The sequence below is a fragment of the Phoenix dactylifera genome, unplaced genomic scaffold, assembly GCF_009389715.1.
Source record: "Phoenix dactylifera cultivar Barhee BC4 unplaced genomic scaffold, palm_55x_up_171113_PBpolish2nd_filt_p 000046F, whole genome shotgun sequence".
Taxonomy (NCBI): domain Eukaryota; kingdom Viridiplantae; phylum Streptophyta; class Magnoliopsida; order Arecales; family Arecaceae; genus Phoenix; species Phoenix dactylifera.
In genome coordinates this window covers 76,665-88,163 of record NW_024067669.1, presented here as the reverse complement: position 1 = coordinate 88,163, position 11,499 = coordinate 76,665, and the positions used below count along the sequence as shown (strand labels likewise).

At 45.3% G+C, this 11,499-nt stretch overlaps 2 protein-coding genes across 2 annotated transcripts; one reads left to right on the top strand and one right to left on the bottom strand.

Annotated features, from left to right (window-relative positions):
• The first annotated feature begins 361 nt into the window (after window positions 1–361).
• LOC103696623 lies at window positions 362–2,910 on the top strand. Its single transcript, XM_008778307.4, has 2 exons — window positions 362–1,591; window positions 1,771–2,910. Exons 1-2 carry the CDS (start codon window positions 655–657, stop codon window positions 2,241–2,243), a joined length of 1,410 nt encoding a protein of 469 aa, XP_008776529.2. The 5' UTR covers window positions 362–654; the 3' UTR covers window positions 2,244–2,910.
• A 627-nt stretch (window positions 2,911–3,537) lies between these two features.
• LOC103699420 (AP2-like ethylene-responsive transcription factor CRL5) lies at window positions 3,538–5,979 on the bottom strand. Its single transcript, XM_039115925.1, has 9 exons — window positions 5,837–5,979; window positions 5,462–5,762; window positions 4,954–5,352; window positions 4,572–4,654; window positions 4,413–4,421; window positions 4,199–4,287; window positions 4,040–4,113; window positions 3,906–3,956; window positions 3,538–3,814 (listed from the first exon to the last, which is right to left on the bottom strand). The coding sequence occupies exons 3-9, from the start codon at window positions 5,319–5,321 to the stop codon at window positions 3,553–3,555; spliced, it is 936 nt and encodes a 311-aa protein (XP_038971853.1). The 5' UTR covers window positions 5,322–5,352; window positions 5,462–5,762; window positions 5,837–5,979; the 3' UTR covers window positions 3,538–3,552.
• Between the last annotated feature and the right edge of the window lie 5,520 nt (window positions 5,980–11,499).

Sequence of the window (11,499 nt, the reverse complement as noted above, 5' to 3'; positions counted from 1 at the left end):
TTCATGGTCCCAATAAAATAAATTAGGTGGCTTTGTTCTGAAACAGTTTTGCGTAGTGTTTGCTAAAAATGCGGACGAAAAAAAAAAAACGAAATTGCTTTCCAGTTTGACCTAGGTTCTGGCGAGGACATCTTCGTGTGAAACGGAGCACGGGTGCTGCAATTCAACGACAAAGGAAGCAAGGCAAAGCCGGATATAGGTCGGTGCACGTGCCACGAAATGGAAGTGCTTTGATTAATTCTTCAAACCTTATCGCTGTTTTTTGTTTTTTCTTCTCTCTTCCTTCTGGAAGTGAATGTCATAAAGGTCAATTCGTGAGCATATGATCTGATGATGATGAAACATTGAATCAAATCACACGACTTAATTTACAGCCGTGCTTATTAATATATTCAACTAAGCCTTTGTTGAGCAGGTCATCGTTCCACGGCCTCCGCCGGCCTTATTAGACTCCCCCTCCCTCCCTCTTTGCTCGAGTTACCAACCCTGGATGGCAATTGCGTCAATTCTTCCCCTCCAAACTTGGTTGTGATGCACAAAGAAGACATCACATGGTGACCTCCGCCCAATCAACTTTTCCATAGATAGATACATAGAGAGAGAGAGAGAGAGAGAGAGAGAGAGAGAGAGAGAGAGAGGGAGGGATACAGAGAGATGAGACCATGGATCAAAATTCTAGCCCCAGCGCTCGCCGCTGCCACAATCCTCCTCCTCGTCGCCATTCTCGTCTTCTGGTGCCGCCGGCGCCGGCGCCGGCGCCTCGTCTCCAAGACCACCCCTCAATTCTTAGAAACAGGGACCAAGTCCAAAAATGAAAGCCTCCAGGCGGCGCTCGCCAAGCTCCATCTCTCCTACAAGTCTCGCAGCAGTAGCAAATCCGGCCTCCGCTTCCAGCATCTCCACCACCACCATAACGACCATCATCCAGTTGTTGCTGGACAGCAGCCTCCATTCAAGTGGGACGACCACCCGCGGCTTATCACGGAGGCGGTGGAGAACGGATGGTCGCGATTCGCTTTCACAAGCCGACCTTCCCTGCCCTCCGCCCGGCCAACCCCCAGCCCCCTGTGGGGCCTCTGCGCCATCTGCGATGGTGGGACGCCGGTGGAGACCGACTGGGAGGTGCCCCTTGGATCGTCGGAGTTCATGCAGACGGTGCGGCTCAATCCGAGCGGCGACGACGACCCCGCCGTTTGGCGCAGCGTCAGGATGGCCCTTCCCTTGCCGGGCCCGCCCTTGGGAGGTTCCTCCTTCCCTCAAGAAGCCTACTTCGAGATCACCCTCCTGTACCTCCAACCGCATCAGCAACAGCAGGGGCAGCAGGAAAGCGACCGGGTGAAGCTGATCGAAGAGAATTCCATCGAAGGGCAGTCGGATGCCCTGATCCATGCAATGGGGAAGGCTGCTCGTGGCAATAGTCGGATCCAAGAGCCTGGAGCCGTCATCAAAGAGGAATTACGAGGCAGAGACGACAGCGGCCCACTCGTCTCCTTGGGCCTCACTATAGGACGTCCTCCTCCAACTAGATCATCGCCTGGGACCTATTCGGGATCCATCGGCTTCCACTCCAACGGTTCCGTCTGCCTCGACGGTAACAATAACATATCATAGCATTCATTATTACTCTATATGCACTTCAAAATTCAAATGATCATGACGAAACAGCTGTGGATGAATTAAATTGTCTCGTAAAGAATGATGTGCATGTTATAGATATAAAACATTTCGCTTCAATCTCAACTCTGTACACATACATGTGCGTCGTATCAGGGATGGAGCTGGTGTTGGAGTCGGAGAAAACGGGGTGGACGGAGGTGAACAGGGTGATCGGCTGCGGGTTCGACCCGGGTAAGAAGAAGGTTTTCTTCACGGCGGACTCCCAGCTGATTCACGTGATCTACTGCCACTCCGAGGCGTATAGAAGCCCGCTCTACCCGGTCCTGGCGGCGAGCGTCGACGTGATGGTTCTGGTCAACCTGGGGCAGAGCAAGTTCAAGTACGCCCCGGCCAACGCGCATCGGACGCCCAATCCCTGCTTCATCCGCTCGGCTTCCGCCGACGGTGGAGCCGCGGTCGTCAGCTACGAGGATAGCCGAGAGCTCTTCTCCATGGGAAGGATAGACTCCGACTGGCTTGACGCTGCCAAGCAGAGCAAAAGCGGCAAGAATGGCGACGATGGTGGCAGCGTTGCAACGGATGTCGACGCGGAGTCCGATCTGTTCGAGATTGCCTTGCACAGTTGAAAGTCAAGGCAGACAGCCTGGTGGATTGGAGCGTTTGCAGACCAAACACGAAACTTGGAAAGTGGAATTCAAAGAGATCCAACAGGAATTTAATGATACTCCAGGAAATATATAATCGTCCAATATTTATCAAATTTAAAAACAAAAAGAAAGAAGGTTAGAAGGAGTGGCTTGATCCTCTTATTTCACGAACCGAGAGACATCCATGGCAGCCTTCGAAATTCACGGTTGGCTTTGATCTCCATCCATGGTGCCATTTGGAATGGACAGAGAGATTGATCTAGTTTGTGTAATGAAGACATGGAAGAAAGATCAAAGTGCCGGCGGCGTGATGACAGCGGGATGGGAGTAACGATGGGGACACTCGCTTTGACAGACAAGGTCGTTCCAGTAAAGACAGAAATAGCATCGGACAATGAATGACACGACGATTGCTGTCGTCGATCAAATGCTTCTGGTATGCTGTCCTGTGCTCGGTTGAAAGGAATTATGAAGGGGTTTACGTCGGAATCGCTGCATGTCCATGGGATTCCAGTGGAGCATCCATACTTGATGACTGACTGGCCTCGTCATCATCGTTGCTGTCTTTTATTCAATATAGCGTGCAACTGTTTATCTTGTATATTATGTATATTACAAAGCAATTCACAGATTTAATTTTATCCTAGGGATTGAATTGTCTTTGATTGAATTTATTGGCGTGGCCCAGAGAAGGGTGAGCTCAACAAGATAATTCAGCAAATCAAGTTTCACTCATGGTTGTTTGATTCCATACTTTATATCAATAGGCAACATAATCCTCGTGGCCCCAAGGTTATGCACGGACGGCTTAACTATCAGCTTCGGTGCATGCAAAAGGGAACAAAGAATCTATTTTAAATCACGAGTTGAAATCCATCCAACACTACAAGAAAATTGGACATTAGCGACGCTTTTTTTGGCCTTTAGCGACGCTTTTAAGCGTCGGTAAAAACCATCCCGACGCTTTCCTAAGCGTCGGTAAAGCGTCGCCTATGCTACAGTGGGGAAAATATATTCCGACGCTTTCAAAAGCGTCGGAAATTAGTGACGCTTTTTAGCGAGTTAAATGTGATTTTAACGACGCTTTAAAGCGTCGTTAGAATATTATTTTTTTTTAAAAAAATTTCGTGATTTTAACGACGCTTTAAAGCGTCGTTAAAATATTATTTTTTTAAAAAAAATTCGTGATTTTAACGACGCTTTAAAGCGTCGTTAGAATATTATTTTTTTTTAAAAAAATTTTGTGATTTTAACGACGCTTTAAAGCGTCGTTAGAATATTATTTTTTTTAAAAAAAAATTTCAGAGAAATCACTCCCGAACAGATGGGCTTCATACCTACCAATCCACCTATGCCTGATGCACAAAACCAGAGTCATTGCCAGTAACCACATTCTTCGACAGGACCTCTGAAATTTCAGCATCTTAGATTGGGTGCAGCATAGCGGTTGGACTTCTAACCTCAAAAACTTACTGAAGGTTCCAAGATAAAGATCTTTGTTTCCTGAAACCCTCCCAATTCGAGCTTGCCATCTTCCATGCTGGTGGTGCCTGGAGATGAATAGAAGCAGCAAGTGTATAAAAAATTCTTGAACAAATAAGAAAATGATGTCGTTTAATCATGAATAGCGGCAAGACTAACCTCGTCACGCCTCGGTACATAGAAGCTCCTCGTGAGAACCCACTACTTTTTCTGCAACAGAGATGAACATGAAATAAAATATTACAAGCACCAAGCATTGGAAGTGGCCTACAACATAAGGAAAGAACATTTACCTTCTCAAATGAGCAACATATTCTTGTCGACTCATGTTCTTCATTTCCTCGAGTTCTTGTTGATAATCTTCCAACTGAATGAAAACGATTTCAGACGTGTTTCCAGCAAAAAGGAGTTTAAATTTCAGTAACTAAAAGCCTGTACTGATTCAATCATACCGGGAAGTTGATATGTGTGGAAGGTCCCCAGTATTTGAGGGCAGCCAAGTCATAGGCTCTTGCAGCTTTCTCTTCCATGTCATACCCCCCTGGAATCCAGAGAAGAGAGAGCTGAGTAAAATTTTTCATGTCTTGGAGACAACAAGAATATCCTAAAGAAGAAGAAGAAGATTAAAATAGATAAAAGAGGTAGATAAAGAGAGCGGGGGCTCACCCAAGTAAACTGCACAAGAAACATAGATTTCATTCATGACATTCCCAGGAAAGAACATGGCAAACCAAATATGATTAAATAGTCAGTTTGTACCATAGACTGAATATGATAGTTGAAATCATAAGATGGTAGTGGATATAGTTTGTTTGAAAAAAAAACCTTGTCTTCCTTTCCTTGTTTGGCCTTCCTTCTTGCAACTATTGTCCCACAGATGGGCTTCATACCTACCAGTCCACCTATGCCTGATGCACAAAACCAGAGTCTTTATATGATCATAGAAAAATTTTCTAAAAGAAAACAAAATGGTTAGAGCCATCCCACATCACACATAAGCACAAAAAACTTACAAACATATATAGGAAATAAACAACAGCTACGCAAGAGTTTTTATATATAAACAGAGCATTAAAAATATGAAGAGAGATGAACAAAGGAAGTAGGACTGTACTAGAGCAATAAACATATATAGAAGAAAGAACAAGATCCAATAAGAAAACAAGCCATCAGCTGTAGAAGAAACTAAGAGCTCCTACATACTGACCTTGTGACACCTCTATACTGAGATGTTCTCTGGCCAAATGTATCGATGGATCTCTGCAAGTCCCCATACCCCATTGCACCAAGAGGACCACCAGATCCCACACCCCCTTCCTCACCCAGCCCGTTGTTGCCAGCGCCGAAGCTCCTGGTGACCCAGTTCTTCAATCCCGGAATCCCACCACCTCCCATTTGTTCCTCTTCCAGTGGTGGTTGATACATCTCATGGCCTGTGAGCACAGAGCACATCCCTTCCTGCAATGGCTGGAAGTAAGGAGGAGGGGGCTGCTGAGATATACCTTTCCGGATGATAGACGGAACCATCTCCAGAGAAATCACTCCCGAACGAACGAAAACCACAATTCGGCACATGTAATTTCCCTCCGAAGGAGAGAGAGAAACCCTGAGATTAGAAGGAAACGAGCATCAGGTTTTCTTTCCATTGCAAACAGATCGAGAGAAAAATCAAGCGTGGCGACTAGGGGAAGGGAAATTAGAGCTGGAGTACTTACAACAAGAACAGATGGGGAAAGAGAGGCCAAGAGAGACCGTGTGCAGCTTCGATTCGATTCTAGAAAAAAGACGGCGATGAAGGAAGGGAGTGGAGGATGGGGCGGTGGAGCTCAGAACCCTCGTCTCGTCGCCGTCGTCGTTCAAGAACTCGGGGGCGATGCCAGAGAAGGCGCGGTTAAGGAGGACAACGAGCAAGGAGAGGCCGCCCACGAAGATGGGCAAGCTCCGGACGAACCCATCGTTGTTGGAGACCCAGTCGCCTACCAAATCCCGCCGGGGTTTCGGGCCTCTGTAAGCCCCCTTCGCACCAAAGAAACCAAGTTATAGAAGAAGAGAGATGAGAGAGGAGAAGAGAGGAGGGTACGGCTGCGTACCTGAGGATAAGCCGAGGGAGGAGAGGGAATAGGCGGAGGGGAAGAGGAGGCTCTAAGGAGAGGCGAGGACGGGACTGGCCAGGAATGGCGACGGAGAGGAGGGCGAATGAGAGGAGAGGAGAGGGTTCGAAAGAGAAGAAGGCAGCCCATAAGCGTCGTCGTATTTTTTCCTACGCCGACGCTTAAAAGCGTCGGCGGAACGTTTTTTACCCACACTTTCCACAAGCGTCGGCAGTTACCGTTGAAAAAAAAAATTTGCCGACGCTTTTTTGTAGCGTCGGCAATATAGAGTCGCCAAAACCCTTTATTGTTGTAGTGAATACAACGAACTTAAACAGCCCCTCCTGGCTTTAGTTAATTTGATGTTTGCTTCTCATGTTTACAGATGTCCATATGTGATTTGGCATACCTATAATTCTTGCTAAGAAACAAAATTTCCTTTCCTCAATTCACCCTTCCGGACTAGTTGACGTCGCGATGTGGAAGCTTAGGAGAGGTGGAAACGACAGTGTTGATTTTTTCTACAAGTTCACCAATAATGGGGGTACTTCTTGTCCTTTCTACAAAACTATTTGGAAGGCTCATGTTCTATAAAAGGTAAAAATTTTCATATGGTTAGCTCTTAAATACAGACTTCATATTAGTGAAATCCCAGAGAGAAAAGGATTGAAAGTAAGTTCAAGATGCTCTCTGTGTAGCGCCTGCTCCGAGTCTGCTGCCCATCTCTTTAACAAATGTCCCTTCTTGCCTTGTGTCTTAACCTCAGAGGCCACCCTCCCAATCTCATTGCATTTTGGACCACCTAAAGGTGCAATAAAATTCATAAGATCACGAGGAAAGGTTGGAATCAGCTGCTCACATATGGCATGAGAGGAACTCAAGGATCTTCTTGGAACGACAAGCCTCAGCTTCCTCTATCCTCTCCAAGGTCCTGCACTCCTTCAGCTTGTGGGCTAATCTATGTTCAGCTAGTTCAGTAGACAGTCACCCAAGCATCTCCTCCAAAATATATTGTACATGTCGTCGTGTTGCACTCTCTGGCTCCTTGTTCTTGCAATCTCTCCTCCTACCCTGATCTTCCTATACATGCAACTTGCTTTGTAATCATTTTCCTTAATAAATTAAGGGAAAGTTTCTCACTTCCTCCATATTTCATCCAAAAAAAAAAAACAAAGTTGGCATTCCATGTGCAACATGTATGAATTAATTATTTGAAGGAAGAGATCGAGAATAACAAGGGAGGAAGATAAATTGGCAGAAATCTAAGAAAATATAAGAAAAAAAAGCTTTAACAGCATCTTAGGAAATAAATAGCAAATTTGTAACCATACGAGGCCAACATTTTATCTACCATGATAGAGACCTCAGGTTCTAAACATACTCCAAGATTGTTGAACAAGTAGTCGCTGAACTACAATGAATATCCAAATTCAGAGATGCTTACATTTCTTCCTGCAAGGCTTTTGCGATGAAGATAACCCCAAAATTTTTGTAAATATTTCTTTTCTTTTAATAAAGATTGGAGGAAGTTCCTCACTCCCTCCATTTTTGCATCAAAAAAGAAGAAGAAGGTAACCCAAAATAGACTTGCTAAAAGAACTTGAGAATGTCAGACAATTAAATCCTAGAGCAGGGGAGTGATCAGAGAATAACAAGAACTTGTGTTGATATTATAAATCTTGACCTCAATCTGGAAAACAGTGCCTGCTTTGGACCCAGGCAATCCCCATAGTTTATGTTCTTAGGTAAAATATAGGTCAACCGAACTTCCAAAGGCCAAGAAAATAAGTTTCCAGCGTGAATACAAAATTTCAGTTCTGTCCCACGATCAGATGTCAATAGCAGGAATCGTTTGTTTGGGATGATGCACTCGCTTCCAAATCTCCTTAGAAACTCATCCCGCAGCCGTTTCTGAGTTGTTTTATATTTGTCATGACACCCGCTTCCCCACACTTGCACCCGACCCACTTGTGGTAACTGAGGTTCAGACTGCACCAAATTGATCTTAGAGTTGATTTTTAGTCTCTCATATTAAAACTAAAGTGATTAGTTATCAACAGCGAACAAAACTGCCAGCAAGTTTAGACAACAGTGTTCCAATCATATATAAAGCTGGACAAGCTAATGGCACAACCACAGATCGAAGTATCATTTTCCGATGATGTGCTGGCCAGGCACTATGCCATGTCCTGCCATCCCATGCCAGTGCTCAGAATTCTTTTTTTTTTTTTGGTAAAAAAATAGGAGGGGAGGGGGAGGGACCAGCCCACCCGCGTGGCAGCCCCATTACTGGGCCCCCCTTCCACCAGGGAATGTTCGATACAGGTCGCAGGTTTCGCGTGCCTTCTCCGACCCGTGGGCTCACCCTACTGGGTTCACCGCCTCACGTGTGGGTACGTCACCCCAGCGCCACCTTGGTACAAGTGGAAGGAAAGTATAACCGCCAGCAAGCCATCCGGGCGTGGGGCATCCGGTCCCCTAATTTAATCGACGCCCGCGCGTTTCGAACCCGGGCAACTTGGGCGGAATTATCGCCCCCTTACCACCAGGCTACTATCTTGGTGGCAGTGCTCAGAATTCTTGGCACACAATGCACAACATGTCGAGTAGTGGCTTGCAGAGACGATACCATGACGGCGCCATGCGCTGATAAGGCACTAGCATGTCGTGCGAATCTGCAATTTTGCTTCATGCCGACCAACACTCGAGTCCATGGGCAAGACTCAAGAAAGCAACTGCCTAATTGTTCAACTATGTTATGTGTTTGATATCGTGACGTTGGACAGCATAAATCTAGTTAAATCCAAAATTCAAATAGCGATGTCCGGCAATTTAGCGAAATCTAAGTTGGATATATAGCGTAATGTAGTAAAACACAATGTTCTCAATCTTTTTTCTGTTTTTCTGACCGATGAGCATTTTGTAGTCGAAGAAATTTGTCGGCCTTAAAATAACTGCACCTGGATGATCAGTGGCTTTTTTGTTAATTTGCATGAAGATGACTGCATAAATACATTGCTGAATTCACCAATGCTGCAAACCTTTTTCTTGATGCTTGATTATCAGCAGAGGAAACGATTATGCATTCTCTAGGCTATTACCAGATGCTACAAGAGGAAGGCCAGGGAAAGGTGAAAACAGTTCTTCAAGAAACTTAAAAAGTGATATAGTTCAAAAATTATATCTAAGTTCGGAAAAATAATAGAATACCTGAAGTCACCAAATGCAGCAGGAACTCCATTGTTTTTTTGCATCTTCCGTTTCAATAAGCCTGGACTTCCGCGCACAAAAGAAAGGTCATCTTGAACTCATGAAATATATGAAAGCAATTAAAGAAAATACAGACAAACATGAGTGATTCTAAACCTTAAAACTTCTTGACTCTTGCTCGGAACAAGTTGGACCCAGATTTCTCGGATAGCTTCCCTCCGATTGTTGTATGACGGGAACCGAGCCTCGAACTTATGGGCTCGTATTCCCACCACTTTATTCAAACGGTAGGCAACCCTTTCCCTTGGGGGCAAAACGATATCCAAGGAAAAATAGAAGTGTATCGTACTCCAAAATTGAATGACGTGATTGCTAATTCTCTCCGATTCCCACTTGCTATTTATACATACTCTTGCATGCGTAGTCTCACAGGACATGGGATTGCTAATTCTCAATAGTCATAATGCACGTGGCTGCTACGTACTGAAGTTCTCAGAAAGAACAATGTTATGTAGACCTCGTCGCGTACCTGGGCATGGCTCAGGAAACCCGTTTTGTTGCTCATTCCAGCTACATGCAAAGCAATATTTTTTTGATATACATGAAATAACTAATATAAAAAATAATTTAGCATAATTAGGCAACATTATGCCTTGTTGGTGAAATTGTTCTAGATTTTATAAAATTACTTTCCTTGATACCTATTATATAATCAGAGCGAACGACCCTAAGACTTGAGTATCCTATACTACGGTGAAGTCTCTCTTTTTTTTTTTTTTTTTTTGGTAAAAAATAGGAGGGGAGGGGGAGGGACCAGCCCACCCGCGTAGCAGCCCCCACTGCCCCCCTTCCACCAGAGAATGTTCGATACAGGTCGCATGTTTTCGCGTGCCTTCTCCGACCCATGGGCTTACCTCACTGGGCTCACTGCCTCATATGTGGGTACGTCACTTCAGCACTACCTTGGTACAAGTGGAAGGAAAGCATAACCGCCAGCAAGCCATCCGGGCGTGGGGCATCCGGTCCCCTAATTTAATCGACGCCCGCGTGTTTCGAACCCGGACAGCTTGGACGGAATTATCGCCCCCTTACCGCTAGGCTACCACCTTGGTGGCTGTGAAGTGTCTCTTGGAAAGTAGGCTTTTGTGCGGGAATGGTAACTTGATTTGAGAGGAGTGGTGGATTGGACTCGAGATATATCGGTTCAAAAATGAAGGGAAAAATGTTGAGAACCTTGTATAACATATATACTTCTACATGGAATAATTACACTACAAGAAATGTTGGTTTTGCCGACTAACTTTTTCCGACGCTAGGGGAAAGCGTCGGTAAAGGTTGGCTCACAGCCAACCTTTCCCGACGCTTTGGGTTAGCGTTGGAAAAGCGAAACAAACAATGACGCTCTAAAGCGTCGTTATAAGTTTAAGAAACTACGACGCTTATAAGCGTCGTTAGAAACCTTAAAACCCCAACACCTCGCTCGATTGGCCCCTGATTTCCTATCTGCAACGACGCTCTAAAGCGTCGTTATAAGTTCAAGAAACAACGACGCTTATAAGCGTCGTTAGAAAACTTAAAACCCCCACCTCGCTCGATCGGCCCCCTCTCCTCATTTCCTATCTGCGAGCCCTAGCCCCTCTCCTCATTTCCTATCTGCGAGCGCGCCGACTTCCCCGCTGCCGTCGACCTCTCCTTCTGAGGTAATCCCTAGCTCGATCGGCCCCCTCTCCTTCTGAGCCCTAATCTCACCTCCATCCCTAGCCCCGATCGGCGAGCGAAGACTCCGCTACTCCGCCGCCGTCGACCTTGCCGTCGTCTGAGGTAAGCCTCCTACTCCTCCTTCTCTTCCTTCTCCTCCTCCTCCTCCTCCTCCTCCTCCTCCTCTTTGTTTTCTTCTTGTCTTTAACTCTCGCCCGGCCCCGTCTCCTCATCCTCTGCCGGTCGATGCCCTAGCGCCGACATCTCACCTCCATCCTGAGCGAGCCGTAGCTACTCCGCCGCCGTCGACATCGCCGTCGTCTGAGGTAAGTGATCCTCATACTCTCCGTAAAGAAATTTTCGGGTAAATAATTCCAGTTTTCATGTTACTAGCAGAAATTCATTGCTATTTGTATGGTATTTCCGATGATTCTGTCATAATAATGGAGTCTATTTCATTCCTTAGCATCAGGTGGTCTATTTTATCTAATTATTTCATTGACAGTCTGATTTGGGTCCTGACATAAAATTAAAATATGTGGGAGAATAGATGGTGTTTTCTTCGAGAGGTAGATTTCTGCCTTTTATTTGTCAGATAACTTCTATTTATCTGTGATTTTTTCTTCAAAAAAATTCTTATTCGTCAATTCTTTCACAATATGCAGTTGTAAGATAGTTTATATTAATGATTATATACGAAGTTTCCATAAGAGTGTGCAAAGGGTCGATCTCCTTCTACCTTCCCTTGTTCTTCT